Here is a 23497-nt window from a genome sequence, read left to right on the forward strand (position 1 = left end):
GACGAGCAGTTCGAAACAAACCCAAATCAAAAGACACAAACAGGGAGAGGGAATCTGTAAACTTGTGTACAGAGAAATAAATAATAAATAAGTAAAACTAAACCCAAGCTTGCCTTCAAATCCAGTCGCCGACTGGGCATCCTCCGTCATGCGAAGTCCTTCCTTGGCACGACTGAGTTTCTCACCACAAACAAAGCTTTCATCCGCAGCTTGATGGAGTACTGCTCTCCCCTCTGGGCTGGTGCTCCTGCCTCACACCTAGACCGACTTCACGCTGTTGAAACCAAAGCTTTCAGGATCATTGGTATCTTTCACGATGAAGTTGATTCTGAGGGCCTTTCGCTCTCAGGTAGATTGGTGGTCTTTCTGTCTTCTACCGACTCCTCTCCGGCCTAGCTCCCTCAGCTCTGTCTGTGCTCTGTCCCCCAAATATTCCTACAGGTCACACAAGATCTGCCACCAACCCTCTTATGGTTAAACTGCCAAAATCAAGACTCTCTATTCATCTTCACTTTTTCATTCCTCTTTTCTCCCGCCTCTGGAACAAACTCCCCCTCTCTCTTCAATCCCACTCCTCCCTCCAGGTATTTTATACAGCTGATCACCACCATCTCTTATCTTCCCCCATCCAAAACTTTGATCTTTTCTACCCCCCGTTAATACACCATAAATCCTCCTCTTTCAATCTCCTACTTCTTTCCTGAAATTCCTTGTAGCGTTCATTTGCTTTATACCATGTACCCCTTTACTCCCCCTCTCTCTCTCCTCCCAGCCCTCTCCCTTCCACAGATCTACCGACGTCCCTGTACTCCACTGTTGTTGTGCTTCTGTGCTTCCCTTTCTCTCCCCCTCGTGTCTCCCGCTCCGTTTATTGTAAGTTTTATGTGTCCGTTTATGTTTTTGTATTTTATGTGTTAGCTCTTACACGAGCCTCGACTTTGTATACAAAAAAATAAAAACCCACACTCGGCACCACAGATCATACTTGCACAAACAATAAAACTGCAGCGGAGGACTTTCCTTTGACTATTTGTGGTGCAGATATAGGACTCCCCGCAGCCTGTTTTGGAAGTAAACGATGAAGTAAAGCAGCGACAAGGTAAACCAGTGATGAGGTAAGCCAGCGACGAAGTAAACCAGCCATGAGGAGCACCAGCGGCGTGCACCATGAACCAGCCCTCTGTCCTTTCCACTGCGATTCTTCACACTCGTACTCCTGCACGTCGGGAGCTCTGGTGTGTGCGTTCTCGCCGTTTCCCTTTGTCCTTCTTGGAAGAGTCCTCCTCCGTCCTGCCCATAGGGCGGCCTCAATAAAAATAAATCCATTGTCTGCTTGTGGGCCCTACACATAATCTACAGATTGTGACGGCCATTTTTCACACTTGTCACACCTGTGCCTTTTGTGAAGGGACGTCCTTACTTGTCCCCGCCCTCAAACAAGAGGTGTTTATGCATTCACTATTACCCTGACTATACTGTCTATAAACTACATACGCTGCCTTCTGAGCATCATGTGTAACAAAATGACTTGCTCTCATCGGTCACTGTCATGTGGCATTCTAACAGTACTTGAAACCCACAGACCTGTTACACTTACCAGTCTAGCTATGGATCCCATATCCCCCTTCCACGTAGTAATACTGAGACAGCCTCCTTCATCATTTCCTCAGCGCGGATAGCGTTACTAAGAGGGTAACTGTGGTTACCACAGTAATAATACCACCTGGCAATGTGTGTGAACTGATTAGGCGTTGGTGGGTGCAGGTTGAACCGTGTGTTCGCTACAAGTACAAGCCATTTGGAGCTGAACTTGTCATAACTCCTGACCTTTTAGTTGTGATCCTTCTTCGTATGGTATCGTGTTGGTTATGCTAATAAATCGCTCAACGATGCCAAACAGTGTTTACTGTTTTAATGCTGCTGCCTACAGAGTACGGAAGGAGCCAGGGGAGGGGTGAGGGGGAGTAACAGGGGGAGTAATGGGGTGAGGGGGAGGTGAACATGTTATTAGGTCGAGGCCATGGAAATCCCACGAACCCATGATAATAATAATAATAATGCATTTATTTTATATAGCGCTTGATTTCGTACTCCAATAATAATACATGGGTACATCCTGGTGATAACCAACATGGATACATCCTGGTGATAACCAACATGGGTACATCCTGGTGATAACCAACATGGGTACATCCTGGTGATAACCAACATGGATACATCCTGGTGATGCCGACAGGAAAGAGTTTCTGGAACGCGGCCACATTTTCCATCATATACGTTTGGTTCATACTAATAGTAATAGAAATGTCATTGGAACGATCGGAAGTTTAAACGGGAACAACTTTTACTTCAGTATTTAAATAATGATGACGATGAAAACCGCTTTAACGATTAACACGAAAGTTTCAACATACGAGAGCGATATTTCTCATCACCTTTTCCCCTCATCCCATCCCTTTCCCCTTTAGTCTAGTAGGAAGACTAGGTCCCCCTGCACCCCCCGGAGATATACTTCTAATCAGTGTTTCTAGATTGGAAAAAATGTGTAGAAAATGACTAGCTATGGCCCCAAGCTGAAAAAATGTCCCACATACCATTTTTATGCAAATTACTGCTGCCATTATCAAAAAAAGACTAGGTCCCCCTGCACCCCCCGGAGATATACTTCTAATCAGTGTTTCTAGATTGGAAAAAATGTGTAGAAAATGACTAGCTATGGCCCCAAGCTGAAAAAATGTCCCACATACCATTTTTATGCAAATTACTGCTGCCATTATCAAAAAAAGACTAGGTCCCCCTGCACCCCCCGGAGATATACTGAAACTGGCAGTGACTGGTGATTGAAATGCGGTGCCTTTTTGTGTTTCAGGTCGAGGTACGTGAACTCCCCACGATCTACAGCAACCAGGAAGAGACTGATACCAGGGTGGTTCTGTACCTCCATCATGCTGCTACCATCGGATACAAGAACGCTGTAGTCAGAACACCGGACACAGACATCCTCCTGATCCTGCTCCACCATGCCCACAACATCAAGCTGACGGTGTACCTGGATACAGGGTCAGGGAAGCATCGCCAACTTGTCAACGTCTCTGAGCTGGCAGAATCCCTGGGAGAGGACTACTGTGCCACTCTCCTGGGGTACTATGTGTTCAGCGGAGAAGACTGCACCAGTGCCTTCAAAGGGAAGGGAAAAGTCGGGCCCTTGAAAAAGCTGGAGAAGAATCCCAGGTTTCACAGGGCATTCGGTGAATTTCACAGGGTATTTAGAAAAATAAAACTTTGTGTTAACGTCTGTGTAGACGGACCTTAATATGAGTCTATTATTTCGTAAAACTGTGATTATTTTGTAAATAAAGCACTAATTAGCATACTAGTATACCATAGACACATGTAATCATGTTATGAATAGTTCTATCATGATCTATGCCCTTCAAAACATGGGTCTAGACACCTTCATTTTTCAATTATCTGCAATATTGGCTGAGATATGTCAAAAATCGTTTTTTTGATAATGGCAGCAGTAATTTGCATAAAAATGGTATGTGGGACATTTTTTCAGCTTGGGGCCATAGCTAGTCATTTTCTACACATTTTTTCCAATCTAGAAACACTGATTATAAGTATATCTCCGGGGGGTGCAGGGGGACCTAGTCTTCCTACTAGACTACTTATTTCCCTTTAGCCTCATCCCTCCCCCCTCCCTCTTTTCTCCTCCTCCCTTTCTCCTCATCTCCTCCTCCCTTTCCCTTCATCTCCTCCCCCCTCAACTCCTCATCCCCATTCGCCTCATCCCCTCTCCCCTCATCTCCTCCCTTCTTATCCCCTCCCCCATTTTCCATCATCCCCTCCCCCCTTTCCCCATACCCATCCCCCCCTTTATCCTCATCTCCTCCCCCCTCAACTCCTCATGCCCTCTCCCCTCATATCCTCCCTTCTCATCCCCTCCTCCATTTTCCCTCATCCCCTCCCCCCTTTCCCCATACCCCTCCCCCCTTTCCCCTCATCTCCTCCTCCCTTTCCCTTCATCTCCTCCCCCCTCAACTCCTCATCCCCATTCGCCTCATCCACTCTCCCCTCATCTCCTCCCTCTCATCCCCTCCCCCATTTTCCATCATCCCCTTCCCCCTTTCCCCATACGCCTCCCCCCCTTTATCCTCATCTCCTCCTCCCTTTCCCCTCATCTCCTCCCCCCTCAACTCCTCATGCCCTCTCCCCTCATCTCCTCCCTTCTCATCCCCTCCCCCATTTTCCATCATCTCCTCCTCCCTTTCCCCTCATCTCCTCATCCCATTTCTCCTCATCCCCTCTCTCGTCATCTCCTCTCTTCTCATCCCCTCCCCAATTTTCCATCATCCCCTCCCCCCTTTCCACATACCCCTCCCCCCTTTACCCTCACCTCCTCCCCTCAACTCCTCCCGCCTCATCCCCTTTCTCCTCATCCCCTCTCCCCTCACATCCTCCCTTCTCATCCCCTCCCCCCTTTTCCCTAATCCCCTCCCACTTTTTCCCTCAACCCCTCCCCCATCTCATAATCCCCCCCTTTTCCCTCATCCTTGTTATATACGTGATAAATCGATGGATCCTATAACTTCTACTTATAGTTATAAGTACAAAAGGTTATGAGGAGACATGTTTAGACTTTAGACTTTATAGCGGCAGAGAAATGGGAAGAGAAGGTGTGAGAGAGAGAGAGAGAGAGAGAGGGAGGGAGAGCACAAGCACTTATAGAAGGGGTGGAGAGGGCACACAGGAGGAAGAAAAATATTCCTCCATATTTCATCAGTAGCTGTACGTAATAAATAAATGGCTGTGCATAAGTCTTCGACGTTCGAGTTGCAGCACAAGCAGTAACTTCGGCTGAGCACCGCCCGTGCCGCTGATGTAGTGCCCCCTGTAGGTTAGAGCAGGAATTTGTAATTTGTTCAAGATGCCGGCGATAGCTCACCTATACTTTTCACGAAGGACACCGTGGGAGGTGGGATGTTCTACATGCACCAACTACTGCATACCTACGGGACGGGGCACACACATTGATGAATCGCCGTGCCTGTGAAACACCGGGATGACAGTTCATAGCTGGGTCGGGATTCCAACACGGCTAGACATGTTCGAGGTGAGTGTGCTTATCGTAATTGACAGTTTTCTGGATAAGTATTTAATTGTTTCTTCTGTGCTGCACTTCAAGTCTTCAACGCTTCCGGTTTTTTTTGTTTGTACAATGCATGACGGTTCAGGTGGTGTAATGAGTAACAGCGTTATCATAATTTTAATTGTATTTTGGGATTCCTTTAATTATTGTAGTACCATATGTGGAATGAGCATGATTTCAAATTTCCTTTAAAAATATTTGAAACACGGAGATGCCATATTTTTTTCTTTTCAATAAAATGTATCATTCTCTCCTTGTGTTTATAAGTAAAAATAATAAAATAATAAGAATAATACCTGAGCAAAAGTTAATGTATTAAATTGATGCGAATGGAAAATGACATTATTAGTGCAAGACAACACGTTTCTTGCTGAAAGATCACGTGGGCTACCATGTGGCATGTGCTGTGGTTAAACTCGGTCGGTTGGCGAGATTGTTAAATTATGATTTATAGATTCATGTTTCCTCATGTACATTAATAAATAATTGTAATTCACTTAGAATTAGTCACGTGTGTTTTGGGGATGTGAGAACAAGAGCGCTTCGCCTCAGCTTCGCCTTAGTCACGTGTTCTGCGAGAAGACGACGGAATAGCGATGGAAGGCCGAGGAGGTCCTGCCAGTTGGAGGGCGAGGAAACGAGCGCGGATAATGCGGAATCAGCCGTCAAACATTTTCCGGGTGGACACTGGTCAGGGAAGCGGGCTAGACACGACCCAAAAGAACAACGGCCTGGACACTCCTCTGGGCGCTGGACCGCTGATGCGAAGCCACGAGCTTCCCGAGACCATCGTGGGTAAGCCGACCATGTTTTTTTTTAACGAGGATCTGCCAGGTTTTGCTGCTCCACGTGAGTGTTTTACAGGCTCGGCTGACGCTTAGCGCGGTCTATGTGCAGGACTGAGGTTCGCAGAGGCTCGTGCAGCGGAAGTGAATGCGATGCTCCACGCGGTCTCCCAGAAGGGCTCGGTGCACCGGGTCTTCCAGACCCTGCCGCACTACATGCGCCGCCGGGCCATGAGCTCGAACGTGAAGCGACTTCCTCGGGGGCTCCGGGCGGCTGCGGACAAGGAGGTCTTCGGTCCTTGATGCATCCTCTCTTTTATTTATTTATATATATATATTTTTAAATACAAGATCGAGGCTCGTGTAAGAGCTAACATGAATCACAAAAAGACAAAACTGACACACAAAACATGAGATAAAGGGAGTGGGAGCACACAAGCACAACATTTGAGAGCAGGGACATCGGGAGATCTGTGGGAGGGAGAGGGCTTGGGGGGGAGGATGCACGAAAAGAGGGTGGGGTGGGGGGAGGGGGGGGAGAATAAAACACATGGACATTGCGAGGACTTCCAGGAAAGAAGTCGGAATTTCAAAAAAGTGGATCTGGGGTGAATTAGCGGGGGTAGAAAAGATCAAGGTTTTGGATGGGGGAAGATATGAGATGGTGGTGAACAGCTGTTTTAAAGACCTGGAGGGAGGAGTGGGATTGAAGGGAGTGTGGGAGTTTGTTTTGGGAAACAAACTGGGAAACTTACAACTTTTCGAGAAATAACTCGGAATTTCACAAACCGATAATTATTACATCAATTTTTATATTCCCCTCATTTACATCCTTATTGTGACCATTAAACACTGAATGCAATTTCCATGAATCTCTGGAGGCAGCCAAACTTGCCTTTGTGGGTTTCTGATTGATTGTGACAAGCATGTGACGCAATTCGATTGACAGACAATCGTAGATGACAAGACCTTTGGTTCAAATTATTGGGACGTTTTTTTTTGAAGGAGCGAGGCTCATGGAAGGCGTACATCCGAGAGTGGGACAAAAGTCAAGAGAATAAATGAATGGAGGAAAGCAGGAATGAATGCGCAAGTCAGATGGTTAGATTAGGAAAGATTAATGGGGGTAATAAAGATCATGGGACAGAATTAGGGAAGATGAGCGATGGCATACACTACTTGTGTGAAGTCATGGGGGGAGAGCGAGAAAGAACAGCCTTCAGAGCAAATTGCTAAAATGAAGGTATCACAAACATTTAATGTACATTTTTTGTTTTTTAAAAATACCTTTGCTTTATTTTGTATACAGAGTCGAGGCTCGTGGAAGAGCTAGTACTACAACACTGAGCGGATGAGGACGCAACAGGGCAAAAGGAACAGCAGTGATGAGGGTGAAACACCAACAGCAAAGGACAGGACAGGGGGAGGCGGACAAACAATGGCCGTGCGGAGGAATGGGAGCAGGAGAGGATGCATGGGGGACGATCCGAGATGGTGATGAACATCTGTCTAGAAGAACTGGAGGGAAGAATGAGATTGAAGAGAATGTGGAAGTTGGTTTCACATGTTGGAAAAAAAAGAGGAACAAATGAGTGGAGGTGAGCAGGTACCCTGGATTTAGGTTGACTGTGGACCGTGTGTGCCCTGCAGAAATCTGCAATACCAGAAAGGAGGTGGTAGAAGACAAAGAACACCGACCTGTCTGCGATGGCAAAGTGATAGGCCCTTAAACTCGGCTTCATCGCTGGAGATTCCAATGGCCTTAGCGTCAAGATGTGAGCGCAGGGGAGAGCAGTACTCCATTAAGCTGCGGATGAAGGCCTTGCAGGTGGATAGGAGTTCAAGTGTGATGAGGAAGGACTGTGTACGACGGATTAAGCCCAGTTGGCAGCTAGCTTTGGAGGCCAACTTTGAAATGTGATCTCCCCAAGAAAGATCATGACTGATAGTGAGACCCAGAAGTTTGAAAGACAGAACTTCCTCGAGAAGATTGTTCAGAAAATAGATATGAGGGTTTGCCAGACGGTCCTTTCGGAGAGAGATCGTGAGAGTGTGAGATTTGTCAGGATTGAAAGACATGTTCCAAGTGTTTGACTAGCTTGTGATTTTTGTCTATGTCTGAAGAAAAGGACTAAGGACGGGAACAGTGGTGAGTTTGAGGTGAAGGTGGGAGTGCATCAGGGGTCGGTACAAAGTCCACTACTATTTGTAGCTGTGATGGAGGTGCTGGCTCAGAACGTAAAGGAGGGTTTACCGTGGGAGTTGTTGTATGCAGATGATCTGGTGTTGATTGCGGAAAGTATGGATGGACTGAAGGAAAAGATGAACAAGTGGAAGGAATGTATGGAGACAAAAGGTCTGAAGGTGAATATCGGAAAGACGAAGGTGATGGCAAGTGGTAAAGCATGTGGTGAGGTGGAAAGAACTGGGAAGTGGCCGTGTGCTGTGTGCAGGAAGGGTGTCGGAGTGAACTCCATTCAATGTACAATGTGCGCTGAATGGGTTCATCAAAAATGTAGTGGTCTGAGAGGGTCATTAACCAGTGTGGCAGCTACATTCAAATGTAAGGTGTGCACAGAGGGAGCTGCAGATGGAGGAAATGTTGAGTTGGATATTGGAGATGGCGTGAAGCTGGAAGGTGTGAAAACATTTTGCTACCTCGGAGACATGTTGAATGGAGAAGGTGGAATCAGACTCGGCAACGGTTGCTCGAGTGAGAAGTGCATGGAAGAAGTTTCGGGAACTGAGTGGCATGTTGACGAGGAGGGGAGTGTCGTTGAAGCTGAAGGGAAAAGTGTATGCTGCATGTGTGAGAAGTGTTGTGATTTATGGGAGCGAGACATGGGTAATGAACGTAGAGCAGCAACGAAGGCTGGAAAGGGTGGAAATGCAAATGGTTCGGTGGATGTTGGGAGTATCGTATCGTTGAGAGAGAGGAAGACAAATGATGAATTGCGAAAGATGATGGGAATACAGCCTGTGATTGATGCTGTGAAGAGGAACGGGTTGAGATGGTTTGGTCATGTGTTGAGGAAGGATGAAAGTGACTGGTAGAGAAGAGTGATGGAAATGAATGTAGAAGGAAGTAGAGGATGGGGAAGACCAAGAAAGACTTGGCTAAAGATAGTGGAAGAAGAAATGCGGGCAAGGGGGTTGACAAGGGGAGATGCAGAAAATAGGGCAAAATGGAGAAGATTGTCATGGGGACCGCAAGGCTAACCCCCGCTCTAGCAGGGACAATGGCCTTAAAATGCATGTTGTTGTTTGTTGTTGTCTGAAGAAAGGGAAGAGACTGCGGTCTTCCTGTCTAAGGGATGAGCAATATTCTCATTGATATTGGATTTAGCAAACAGCGGCCACCAAGTTGTGCTTTAAATGACGTATTCCGAACGAGCTTGTTTTTCGGTGAACGAGGGTGAGGCACAGTCAAGGTGAAAGAACCTTTTTAAATTCCACACATACGGTTTGTCATGATACAAAGTTTTGTCAGACACTGTACTACATGACTGATGATGTCAACATCATTTTTTTTTCTCCACCAATTTATCCATTTATGATGCTCAAGAATTTCATCTTTATCGGATGAAGTTTTGTACTTGTCAAATTATGACGTCATAATGGAGACACCTATGACATGATCATTAACATGTTATTACCCATGGATACTTCTTTACAATGAGCCATGTCTCAATTGTTTCTACACAGCGCTTTCGGAGATAGAGGTACAAAGTTTTTCATTTTTTCCAAGATGGCGCCCATACCACGTGACCCATGACGTCATAATTATTAAAATTTTCTACAGGGGGAGGCGCACCAATGGTGAAAATTTCACGTCAATTGGACCATCGGTTGCAGAGAAAATCATATTTATTCTGTGCGGACATACAGACAAATTGACCCAAATAAAATACCCTCTTCTCTGGCAAAGGGTAATAATATAAAAAAAATTCAAATTTATTTATTGTAAAATATTTTGATTTCCCTTTACCTTTGAAGTGGGATCTCAAATGGACATTCCCTCCAATTCTGTGACAGACACAAGGTACGCAGGCCAAGCCCGTGTCCAAATGTCGCTCTCGCAAAGCGAGACGACAACACCGGAACTTGTTGGAGGAGTACAACCGGAGGCAACGTCACCATGTCTGGTTGGAGACGCATGTGTGGCACGCCAAGCGGTTCCATATGAAAGAGTGTTGGGGTTACCGCCTCGCTGAACGACCATCTGCGAAGACGTTTCGTATATCCTTTCGTGCCATGGACCGGCACTGTCTGCTACAGGTGAGGCGGATCCTGAACCTGTGGCTGCAGTGGGTATGGAGTTGCTTCTCGAATGATGGAATGTAAAGCTTGATATTGCAAGGATCGATGCTTCTTATTCTATCGACAGGACATCTCATATTACTCCTGCATTGAAGTCAGTGGTAGACAGGAAGATCTGCTGCAGAGGCTGTGCCGATTGACGAGCAAGGAAGCAGGTAAAGCTTGCTTGGCCACAAAGTTTAAACTTCTGGACTTGAGTGTTTTTCTCGAGTTTTTGAGTGTTTTACTGTTTGATTTTTGTGAGGAAGGTGTTATCTTTACTGTTATTGTTATTGTTATCTTTATTCGAGATTAAAGGTGTGTTTTGTCGGCATAGTGCTAACACCAGGTCCTCTACAAAAGGACACTCGGTTTTTGGTCTTTCTTCTTTGGTATGATCTAAGGTCTTTCTTCTTTCTTTTTCTTAGAGCCTGGTGTTCGCTTAGCGGTTAGGGTGCCAGCTTAGGATCCTAGGATCCTGGGTTTGAATCCCGGTCGATCGCTGAATTAACGCCAGGGGGGTTGATTCAGCCTGTCATCCTTCCGAGGTCGGCTAATTGAGTACCAGTTCACTGGTAATTCCCTGTTTGTCGTAAAAGGCGACAAACAGGGTTGGCGGCAGGAAGGGCATCCGGCCGTAAAACATTGCTTCAAAAAGGGGACCAACAACAACAAACAACAACAACCACGGTGCCTGAAAAAAGCCAACCCCCGCTTTGTGGGGAAAAATGGCCTCGAAAGGTGTTTTTTTTGTTTGTTTGTTTTTTCCTTAGGTATGACATTTGCTTCTAAAGAATGCCTTGGTGGTCGACGTCAGGGTTCCTTGGTCTTGTACAAGGTCGAGGGCTTCCCCAGCCAGCCCTTGGGCCCGGTCACCTTTATCTGGAGGCCCCTGTTGACGCCTGTTGTGGAGGAATCAAAACATCGGCAGCTTTGGATTTGGATTCATCCTGCCATGAAAAAGGTACTCTAGTTAATCCGTCGGATTCATGGATTTGTGGAATTGAATGTAACAGTTGTTCTGATATGAAATGTACAAAATTTTGTTGTTAAGTGATTCAATGTTGTTGCTTTGTCTTTTTCTGTTCTTTCACTGTGCTTTTCTTTTTTGGCCTTTGGTTTGGCTGATGCTAAAGATGTTGGCAAGTTTATTTCCTGCATAACACTCCCAATATTTCCTGGCTGAGTGATTACTTGCTCGTCCCAAACGTCATGGATTTGTGACATCAGCCTTCTCTTCTGCGGAGCATATGGCGACGTGCTTCTCGGTGTGCAACCAAAGATCATGCCTTTCGTTCTGTTTATTTTTAGATATTTAAAATTTTAAATGAGTCAAATAACAGCAGCTCGGAGCACCCATAAACGATACCTGGAAAGTTCCGATTGGAAGGAATTGCCATTTTCCTGGGACTTGATCTTGCAAATAAACCTTGACTGGCTTCACAGCAAATTTGTTGCTCCATTAAATATACTAGTGGGAGTCAAAGAAATGGAAAGCAACGAAGGCTGGAAAGGGTGGAAATGCGAATGGTTCGGTGGATGTGTGTAGTATCGTTGAGAGAGGGGAAGACAAATTATGAATTGCGAAAGATGATGGGAATAGAGCCTGTGATGGATGCTTTGAAGAGAAACAGGTTGAGATGGTTTGGTCATGTGTTGAGGAAGGATGAAAGTGACTGGTTGAGAAGAGTGATGGAAATGTTGTAGAAGGAAGTAGAGGACTGGGAAGACTGAGAAAGACTTGGCTAAAGATGGTGGAAGAAGAAATGCGGGCAAGGGGGTTAACAAGGGGAGATGCAGAAAATAGGGCAAAATGGAGAAGATTGTCATGGGGCCCGCAAGGCTAACCACCGCCATAGCAGGGAAAATGGCCTTAAAATGCCTGTTGTTGTTGTTGTTGTTGTTGGAGTCAAAGAAATGTACAAGGATAGCACCGCGGTCAATATAGTAATCGCCAGGATGAGGCACAAGGTGAGAGGAAAGCGTGTGATACAGATGCCACACCGTTATCACCAGTATTTTAATCACCGCTGTGAGAGGTGAGGATAGAGTGCAATTTGTCGCACCACCTTGATGGACTGGTTTTTTTTCTCAACACCGATAGATGCGATAACAATGAACACGAATAAGATGCTGGGAAAAGTTATTACACCCAATTGGTCAGTGCTGTGAACAATCGACGTGTGAATATTGCTGACGTAGCTCCTGCCACACGAGCTCTATTTATTCTAGTAGATTACTCGTGCATTGTGGTTTTATTCTGTAAGCAAGTGCTCGGCCGACATCGGAACCAGTAAATCGGCACGTGCAGATATCGGGAATTTTTGGTAATCTGCATCGGCCGGTTGTCGTCGGTATGGAGTGTGTTTACCGATTACAGTTGTACTGTACACGACCCAAAAACCCTTGAGTAGCTTTGTACATCGCCCGAAACACCCTCGTTGTTTTGGGCGAATTTCACTAAACAAATTAAAACAACGTTGCATTATAGGCGTTTCAAGGAGATGTGCATAAACATTATTCTTTGTAAACAGCTGCCAATCGTCGTGTGATGGGGAGAAAATTTTGTCTCGGGAATTTGGAAAACGTGTCAATATGGAAAACGGCTCGGAAATCGGTTATCAAATTTATTTTGCTTTGAAACTCACAAAGAAACAACAGACCTTTATTAAAGCACACCTGATTCAAATAAATTAACCAATTGCTTTAGAAGCATCTACAAGGACAAAGGAAAACGCTCTTTCATGCTCTTTCACGCTCTCAGCTCTTTCACGAGCCTCGATTCTGCATACAAAAAAAAACGCTACAGCTCGTATTGTACTTCTTGGAAAAGTACGTCTTGACGTCACGCGTTCCAGGCATGCATCAGTTGAATTTATTTTTTCACATTTCAAAGGTGGACGGACAGTATTCTGAGCCGTGAGGAAAAGGATCACATTTCACATGCGTCTTTAATAGCACGATTATAACACATTATCTTAAAGGTATGTTATAAGTATACATCGGATTTTTATGTGAAAAAAAATAAAAAATATTTTTTCACATAAAACGGCTTTTTTGCGCGCAAAAAAATTATCTTGCTATTTTCGGAGGAAAAAAATATTTCGCCCTTTTTCGGGAAAAATAAAATAAAATGCCCTTTTTGGTCGAAAATGTCTGGCAACGCTAAAAAAAATTAGGGAATTTTTCGAAATTTTTAACTGTGATCGAAATTTTTAGCTGCGATCGAAATTTTTAATTGCGATCGATCTCAAAAACAAAACGTTGCGTCCACTTGCGTGCGTTGCGTCCCCAGCGTGTACAGCAGTGAGGCGGTGTACTACAGTGAGAGAGTGTACACAAAGTGTGAACAAGTCTCCTATCAAGATGAGTGCTGCTCTTCGTGACAAGTGGCTGAAGGAATTCAACGCTGGCGGCGATGGGGCCACCTTCAAGTACGTGTCGAGTGACATGGCTTTCTGTCGAGCTTGTGAAAAGACTTTCCGGGCGAAGCAGAAGTCTGAGCTGGCCCAACATGTCCGAGGAGACCGCCACAAGAGCAACTTGGCCTTGAAGAAGAAGAGGACGGTCACGCAAGCCACCATGGAGGACTTTGGTGGCGGAAAGAGGCGCAAGTGCGACGTCGTGGCTCAGGAGCTGTGCCAGGCCATGCTGGCCGCTGGCATCCCATGGTCGAAATTGGAAAACCCTGCCCTCCGGTCGTTCCTGGAGAAGCACATCACTCTCCAGATCCCCGATGAAAGCTGGATTCGAAAGCACTACCTCGACAAGTGCTACGACGAGGCCTTGGCGGGGATCTGTGCCGACCTCGGACAGCAGCCCATCTGGCTGTCCGTCGACGAGACGACCGATTCGGCAGGTCGATATGTGGCCAACATCATCGCGGGACGCTTGTCCAAGGAGGGGTACTTTCGTCCCCACCTCGTCCAGTGCATGTTTCTGGAGAAGACCAACTCCGGGGAGATCGTGCGTGCAGTCAATGACACGCTGCGCTATCTTTGGCCTGATTTCAAGCCGGAGTGCCTCAAGGTCCTCGTCAGCGACGCCGCGGCCTATATGATCAAGGCCGGCCATGCCCTGAAGGAACTCTTCCCGGACTTGCTGCATGTGACTTGCGTTGCCCACGCGCTCCACCGTGTCTGTGAGACAGTCCGAGAAATGTTCAAGGACGTCAACGACCTGATTGCCACGACGAAGAAGGTGTTCGTCAAAGCCCCGTCGCGTGTTGTCTTTTGGAAGGAGCAGCAGCCCAATCTTTCTCTCCCCCCGGAGCCCATTCTGACTCGGTGGGGGACGTGGATCGACGCCGCGGTGTTTTACGCCGAGCACTTCGAGGCCGTCAAGGACATTGTGGACCAGCTGAACGATGACGCGATGGCAATCCGGAGTGCCAAGGACCTGTTCGGAAAGGCGGACATCAAGCTCAGTTTGGTCTTCTTAAATGCCCACGTGTCGTTCATCCCGAAGATCCTTAAGCAGCTGGAGGAGGCCGGCATGGAGCTGGCCAAGGCCTTCCAGCTCCTTGATCAGGCCAAGGAGGAGCTCGAAAAGATCCGAGGCTGCCGTAAGGAGATCCTGCTCACCAAGTTCAAGGCGGTGCTGCAGCGTAATCCCGACATTGGTGTGCTGAGGACAGTGGCTTTGATCCTGGATGGAGATCAGCACGGATCTGAGGTTGGTGTGCCGGCTGGAGTCAAGCTTGCTGACATCCCCCTCTTGAGGTACTGCCCCATCGTCAGCGTCGACGTGGAAAGGTCCTTCTCCGTCTACAGAAACGTCCTCACCGACCGCCGACACCGCCTCACCAAGGAGAACATTACCAAGATAATGATTTCAAACACCTACTTTAACCGTTCCTAAAAGGGTCTTGTCAATTTCTTCTAGTCCTCTACTTATCAAACAATGCGGTTGCAATAAAGATACCTGAACGTCATTTTTTACCTGTTTACTAGCCCAGAGTGCTTAATGTTGTGCAGGAAAAAGCTTACCATTTTTTGTTCTTTTTTTGACTGATTTCTGAAAAACTTGGTAATAATAAAAAATGAATAAAACGGGGGAAAAAAATATTTCGGGATTTTTTCACATTAAAAAAAAAAAATTCCGCTTTTCAAAACATAAAAGGCCTATTTTCTTAACATAAAAATCCGTAGTCTAGTTATAAGCACAACAGAGTATATGCTGCATTTACGCTTCCTGGTACGCTTTCTTCTTTCCTTCCTACCTACTGTGTAAGTGACTGCTTTGTCAGGATGAATATTAACGTTACAACATTATTTGGAATTATTTTCTGATTCACCTGGTGTTGGCTTAGCGGTTAGGGTGCCGGCTTGGGATCCTAGGATCCTGGGTTTGAATCCCGGTCGATCGCTGAATTAACGCCAGGGGGGTTGACTCAGCCTGTCATCCTTCCGAGGTCGGCAAATTGAGTACCAGCTTGCTGGGATGAATGATCCCGGTGTGTACCCCGATTTAGAATAGGTACACCGTATCCCTGCGCATCGTAAGAAGCGACCAAGGGTTGGCGTCAGGAAGGGCATCCGGCCATAAAAACATTGCCTCAAACAGGGAAACATGATTGTCATGGGGCCCCGCAAGGCTAACCCCGCTCTAGCAGGGAAAATGGCCTTAAAACGATCATTCATTCATTCATTTCACCCACCTTATTGTACTTTGGCTGATTGATGTATTTACCGTATGAACATTCGGAACGGAATCCCTTTATAACTGGGAACTCCCTGTACTGTATTTTATATAAAACTTGCTTTTTCACATAAGTAGACAAGTATGAAAAGTTTAGTTTTATATCCTCAATAGCTTATCATTCGTTTAAAAATGACAGGATGCTGTGCCGTTAGATACGGTACACCAACCGATTAGAGAGGGATTTAAAATGTATCGATTCACAGCCACTCGATAACGTCAATCGTGGGAATGGCATCCATCTGGTATCCACTTCATGTGTGCACAATGTCGTATCACTATTATTTATCACTTTACAATCGGAATTCGCAGATTTTTACCTCCACCACCGAAGGCGGACAGAGGTTGTTTTCACCCCTGTCTGTCTGTCTGTGAACAGGGTATCTCAAAAAGTTGTGGAGGGATTTGGACAAAATTTGGCGGAGAGGTTAGGTGTGTGATAAGGACGAAATGATTCGATTTTGGTGAAGAGCTGGATCTGGATCCGGAACTGGATACGATAATTTTTTTAAGTGATTCTTCACCATTGGGAGATGGGGACAAAATGATTATATAGGATGATAACTGGAAAGGTTGTGTACGGCTTGTGACAAAACCTGGTGGTTGAGTTGGGTAAGTGACAAGAACATGCCGATTAGTTTTTGGTTCAGGTGCAGGTCATATCCGATCTATTGGTGGGATACAAAACGTAAACTGTGCATCTTGGCGAAGGTATGCTCTCTCTCCAGAGTGCTGTTTTAGTTTATTTTATTTTTTGTATTTTTATTTTATTTTTCTTTAATCGGTTATAGTCAAATTTTCTAATCGGCCCAGCACTACAGTAACCATATAGATAAATCAATTAAATTAAGAATAAGTGAGCACCATGAGCTCTTTAACTATCTCCAGTCCAAGCTCCACCCTTTCCCTGCTAAGGAAGTGACATGCCACCAACACAGTCCAAGCTCCGCCCATCTCCCAGCTAAAGTGATGTTGCTACCAACACAGTCCAAGCTTCGCCCCTCTCCTGACCCAGGGGGATCAGGATTGATCCACGTGTCAAAGTTGGTAGCACATTCCACAGTGGTCGTTTTTCAAATGCTGTTCTGGTAGTAATTCGTTTTGAGGGCTTGATCCCACGCTGTAATTGCAGGACCCTCTACATTGCATTCAATGCTTGCACTTCATAACCAAATATGTGTCGCACTCAGGTTGATGAAAGCACGATTGGCATTCCAAAGAATCTGCCCGTGAATTACCACATTGCGTAAATAATTCTAATGACAAATTTTATGCTGCAGGAGGTTATTGAGGAGCTGCAACAAGTTATTGGCTGTCTGATTCCTGTACGTCCAAAGCCATCCGATGCCTCACGACTCACTAAGCCAGTACCAGAAGGTGCTTCAGGAAACCAAAGCACTGGACATGACACACGCAGAAAAAGGAAGCGATCAAGGTCTGCGGCACGACCTGAAAAGGTCTTGGGTGATGGTACAAGACATATTTCTGATGCCACAAGCTGGATTACAGAAAATGGTGATATGGTGCTCACGTAAGTCACACACCATTAGTTTCTTTAAAAGACACGCTGAACATTAATATTGCCCACCAGACATCTCATTGATCACGTGTATGGATGTTTCACTACTGTTCATCATATATGTGAAATGATCATGATTGTGTGAGGGTTATTGTTTGCTCTTCACAAAGCATGTTTTCTGTTTGTAACCATAGAGATCTCACCATGGAGCTAGTTAGGTTACGTCTTGTTGGACCACTCGCGAACTGTGTGCTCACGACTACTCTGCACTTGGCTGACTCGCCCCAAGTAACTTTTTTGGAACTCCTTAATTTCCTGATATTCAGTAATATTTGTGATCAATGCATGGAAGTCCACAAGGTTTGTCTTGCTCATGGCTATGCTGTGACTTACACATGCCCTCCAGGTTTCAGAGGAAGGTCCGACATCTTGGTGGACAAAGCACAGCAAAGATCCTCTCCACAGAGAGCTCCATGAGAAGCAGAGACGGAAATTTTCTTTGCTGGCTGGTAAAGACTGTCATTCGTGATTGCATGCTGATTGCAAAGTTGTATTTATTTGATTTAATATCACACTTCCAACAGAGACATTAGTCTCTTCTCTCTTTTGCGCACTTTAACAGTCCATTGTGTCCATGACATACATTTTCTTGTCTGAAACACTGTTTTGTACTGTTACAGGTTTGCAGGCGACCTCTGACGTACCGTCCGGCACCATTTTGGGCCTCACAGTTGGTGACCCTCGGCTAGACCTCCCCGGCAAGAGAAGCAAGGCCCTTCCTGGTCGGACAGCTGAGGCAGGCAAGCTGTCTTTCAAAGAAGCTTCTGTATGTATATAAGAGGATGGCCGAGAGGTACGCACATTCTCCTACAAGCAGGATAGTCTGGTGAATCCCGAACCAACTATAAACGATCATCCCGTTGTTTCACAGGCAGTGTCATTTAATCGTGTGTGTGTGTCGTCACTTGGATTGATGATAAACTAGGTATCCCCTCTACCGGCATTGCTTGGTGAAGGTAAAATATACCACGGTCTCATTTGTGAAGAGTAAGAAAGCTATCGCCAGCAACCTGGACAAATCCAAATTCCTGGGAGATGGTTGGCACACCTACCAGCTTTACCCTTGCCCATAAACTGACTCGGCAGCATCGATGCGTTGTAACAATTGATAGCATCGGATATATATGTATATGTATATATATATACACACACACACACACACACACACACACACACACACACACACACACACACACACACACACACACACACACACACACACGTGAAAAAGTAAGTACACCCCATGTAAAATTTTGACTTTTTCAACATACAGCTATTTGATCTTCATTTCAACAATATTGATAGATAAAGGTGATATAATATAACAAATATCATGAAACATTTACATTTTGTAGTCCATTGTATAATTTAAATAAACATAACTGCAAATTTCGCATGTGGAAAAAGTAAGTACACCCTTGGCTCTAATAGGTGGTATTGCCCCCTTTGGCAGAAACAACCTCAAGTAGGCGTTTCTTATAACTGTCTACCAGTCTCTGACATCGACTGGGAGAAATTTTCCCCCACTCCTCCATGCAGAATTCTTTCAGCTGTGCGATGTTTGAGGGGTTTCTTGCATGCACAGCTCGTTTCAAATCCCCCCACAACATCTCGATGGGATTTAGATCCGGGCTTTGACTTGGCCATTCCAGAACCCTCCATTTCTTTCTTTTCAGCCATTCCTTGGTGGATTTACTGGTATGTTTCGGGTCATTGTCATGTTGCAAGGTCCACCTTCGGTTGAGCTTCAACTTTCCGACAGATGGCCTCACATTATCCTCAAGCACCCTCTGGTACAATGAAGAATTCATAGTGGATTCTATGATGGTGAGCTGCCCAGGCCCTGATGCAGCAAAGCTGCCCCAAACCACAATATTTCCACCAAACCATAAACTGGTTTGTGGTGCCCCAAACAATAAACGTTTCACGTTTACAGTTGGTATCAGGTTCTTGTGGTCAAATGCTGTCTCTGGTTTTCGCCAAACATGTCTTCCGGTACTGTGGCCAAATAGCTCTAACTTTGACTCATCTGTCCAGAGCACATTGTTCCAGAAGTGCTGGTCTTTGCCTAGGTGTTCATTGGCAAACTTTAGTCTTGCCCTGTTGTTCTTTCTGGACAACAAAGGTTTCCTCCTGGCGCATCTCCCATGTGGATCAAATTTGTGCAGCCTCTTTCTAATGGTAGACTCGTGCACTTTGACATCAACAGTGGGAAGAGCTACCCTGTAGGTCCCGTGATGACATTCTGGGGTTCTTCGAGACTTCTTTCAGCATATTGCGGTCCGCTCTTGGGCGGAACTTGCTGGGGTGGCCTGGGCGGAACAAGTTGGCAGTTGTTTGGAATCTTCTCCACTTGTGGATGATCTTCTGGACAGTCGAATGATTGATTTCAAATTGTTTGGAGATCTTTTTAAATCCCTTCCCAGACTCGTAGGCATCTTTAACCTTCTTTCTGAAGGCCTCAGAGAGCTCTTTTGATCTCGGCATGGTGATGCCGCACACTTCAACAACAAAGAGCAAACCAAACTAAATGTCTGATGGTTAAATAAGACAGGTTCCTCCAAGATCCTCTCTAACGATGTTCTAATCATTTGCACCTGAGCTGGTGCACCTGATCCTAATTTTATGTATTTGAAGTAGTGATAAATGTAGGGGTGTACTTACTTTTTCCACATGCGAAATTTGCATTTATGTTTATTTAAATTATACAATGGTCTACAAAATGAATGTAAATGTTTCATGATATTTGTTCTATTATATCACCTTTATCTATCAATATTGTTGAAATGAAGATCAAATAGCTGTGTTGAAATATGTTGAAAACGTCAAAACTTTACATGGGGTGTACTTACTTTTTCACGTGACTGTGTATATATATATATATATACACATACATACATACATACACAGTGGGCTGCAAAAGTAGGTATACAGTAATGAAAAACAAATCGTGCGCACAAAACGTATTTTATTGATTATACAAGCATATCAATAATAAACATATCAATAATAAACATATTAATCCCTCAAATGTTCAAACTGTTTGCCCCCGGCATTCACACACTCCACTAGTCGAGTGTGGACACCCATGCACACTCTGGCACAAAGGTCTTTATCAGCTTTACCTGCAAATAATAGATGTATTATAGAAAAAATTACGAAAAGAAAAATATTAAAAATGGTAATAATGATTTTAATGAATTAAATGAATTCTAGTATTAAATGAATCCTAGCACCACTATTATAATACTGGTAATACTGGTATAATCCTTACTGTATACCTACTTTTGCAGCCCCCTATATATATATAGATATATATATATATATAGATATATATATATATGTGCATGCATACATACATACATACATACATTGTTCCATGTTTCCACTTCGTGATTCTGTGCTCAATGGGAGCCTCTGCCATTGATGGCAGATGAACCAGGTTCGAATCCTGGCAGAGCCACTGACACCCCTTTCACCCCCATTGTGACACTTTTCATGATCCTTTGTCCTCCTTGCACATCATCCCTAAGCACTGTTTTTCTTTATCCTTGTATTACAGAGACTGGGAGAAGCTGGCAATTAGTACCTCTGCCACCAAAGTTGGACGTATGTTATGTTTTCACCTCTGTCTGTCTGTGAGCAGGATATCTCAAAAAGTTATGGACAGACTTGGACGAAATTTGGTGGACAGGTTAGATAGTTGACAAGGACTAATTGATTCGATTTTGGTGAAGATCCCAAATCCGGATTCGGATACTATAATTACACTGCGATCGCGAAGAGAAAAGCAGGGATAGGTGATCGGTGGCGTACGCACGTACAGTGCATTCAGAAAGTATTCAGACCCCTTCACTTTTTTCACATTTTGTTATGTTGCAGCCTCGTGCTGAAATCGTTTAAATTCATTTTTTCCCTCATCAATCTACACTCAATACCCCATAATGACAGAGAAAACCGGATTTTAGAAAGCTTTGCAAATTTATTGAAAAGAAAAAACTGAAATATCACATTGACATAAGTATTCATACCCTTTGCTATGACACTTTAAATTTAGCTCAGGTGCCTTCCATTTCTCTTGATCATCTTTGAGATGTTTCTACACCTTGATTGGAGTCCACCTGTGGTAAATTCAATTGATTGGACATGATTTGGAAAGGCACACACCTGTCTATATGAGGTCTCACATCTGACAATGTATATCGGAGCAAAAACCAAGTCATGAGGTCGAAGGAACTGCCTGCAGAGCTCAAAGACAGGATTGTGTCGAGGCACAGATCTGGGGAAGCCTACAAAAAAATCTCTGCTGCATTGAAGGTTCCCAAGAGCACAGTGGCCTCCATAATTCTTAAATGGAAGAAGTTTGGAACAACCAGGACTCTTCCTAGAGCTGGCCGCCCGGCCAAACTGAGCAATCTAGGGAGAAGGGCCTTGGTAATAGAGGTGACCAAGAACCCGATGGTCACTGGCTGAGCTCCAGAGATCCTGTGTGGAGATGGGAGAAACTTCCAGAAGGACAACCATCACTGCAACACTCCACCGATCTGGGCTTTATGGCAGAGTGGCCAGATGGAAGCCAAACAGTTCAATCTTGGTTTCATCAGACCACAGAATCTTGTTTCTCACAGTCTGAGTCCTTTAGGTGCTTTTTTGGAAACTCCAAGCGGGCTTTCGTGTGTCTTCCACTGTGGAGAGGCTTCCGTCTGGCCACTCTGCCATAAATCCCAGATCGGTGGAGTGTTGCAGTGATGGTCTGTTGATGACATGTTGATGGTCTTTTCAATAAATCTGCAAAACTTTCTAAAATCCTGTTTTCTCTCTGTCATTATGGGGTATTGAGTGTAGATTGATGAGAGAAAGAATGAATTTAATCGATTTCAGCATAAGGCTGCAACATAACAAAATGTGAAAAAGGTGAAGGGGTCTGAATACTTTCTGAATGCACTGTGTGTGCGTGTCTGCATTTTAAAAATTCATTTTCTCGGCAAACGTTGATCCAATTGACACAAACATTTCACCATCGGTGAGCGCCTCCGCCTGTTGAATTTTTTTTCCCAATAATTATGACGTCATAAGTCGCATGTTGCGGACGCCATCTTGGGAAAAAAATTGCACCTCTAACTCCATAAAAAGTTGCACCTCTATATCTCAATAGAAAAAATAATTTTTACCTTTTGAAAACAGTTATCTCCATTTCACTTAAACGATAACAATAATAGTACATGGAACCAAAAATGCTTACAGTGGATGAAAACCACGACGACGGATGTGACGAATCTGTAACACTTGGCTCATATTGTCAAGTACTCCCTGTGGTGAATGAGATATGTCAATGGTGATGTCATCGATGCCTTCATTATGATGTCAAAATTCGACAAGTACAATGCTTGATCCGATCAGTATGAAATATTTTTTTCCCCCGCCACTGTTAGTCCAATGGATGCGAAATTTTTACCATAGGAGTGCCTTCTCCTGTGGAATGTTTTAATGATAATGATGACGTCCTCGGTCATGTGGTACAGGCGGCGTATTAGAAAAACTGAAAAACGTTGCACCTCTATATCTCCAAAAACCGCTCCATGGCAAAAATTTAAACATGGCTCATTGTAAAGAACTTTATATGGGGAATAGGTGTTGTTAACGATGACATGATTGGTGCCTCAATTATGACGTCATAATTTGACAGGGACGACGCTTCGTCTGATCAGTTTGAAATTTATTGAGCCTGATCTATGGAACAATTGTTTTGGAGAATATAAATTTTTTGATGTCATCGCTCATACGGTCTGGCAGCCATATTGGATCAAAGAAAAAACCCTTCGAAAAAAGAAGTTAGCTCGCACCAAGTTGACTGCGTGGGGTAAGTATTCTTTGAATGTCATCAAGTTTTTCAAGTGATTCTTCACTATTGAGACATTTGGCCAAAAACTATATATAGCAGAAGAAGAAGAAGAATGCAACCTGCCTGGAAGACCAAAAATA

At 44.7% G+C, this 23497-nt stretch overlaps 1 protein-coding gene across 3 annotated transcripts in view; it reads left to right on the forward strand.

The window, feature by feature from the left end:
* The first annotated feature begins 4952 nt into the window (after positions 1 to 4952).
* The window catches only part of POP1 (POP1 ribonuclease P/MRP subunit), a 46203-nt gene continuing 27658 nt past the window's right edge, over positions 4953 to 23497 (forward strand). Inside the window, exons 1-9 of one of the 3 annotated variants that reach the window (XM_068134805.2) lie at positions 4986 to 5116; positions 6050 to 6225; positions 9973 to 10215; positions 10325 to 10412; positions 11010 to 11200; positions 17217 to 17467; positions 17650 to 17743; positions 17862 to 17964; positions 18136 to 18255. In XM_068134805.2, coding sequence (XP_067990906.2) covers positions 6091 to 6225; positions 9973 to 10215; positions 10325 to 10412; positions 11010 to 11200; positions 17217 to 17467; positions 17650 to 17743; positions 17862 to 17964; positions 18136 to 18255 — 1225 coding nt within the window. In that variant the 5' untranslated portion in view covers positions 4986 to 5116; positions 6050 to 6090. Of the gene's footprint in view, positions 5117 to 5499; positions 5948 to 6049; positions 6226 to 9972; positions 10216 to 10324; positions 10413 to 11009; positions 11201 to 17216; positions 17468 to 17649; positions 17744 to 17861; positions 17965 to 18135; positions 18256 to 23497 lie in introns of those variants that run through there. The other 2 variants (XM_078767766.1, XM_068134806.2) reach the window with 2 other exon arrangements.

Source organism: Myxine glutinosa, chromosome 13 (genome assembly GCF_964187855.1).
Source record: "Myxine glutinosa chromosome 13, kmMyxGlut1.1, whole genome shotgun sequence".
In the NCBI taxonomy this organism is placed as follows: Eukaryota; Metazoa; Chordata; class Myxini; order Myxiniformes; family Myxinidae; genus Myxine; species Myxine glutinosa.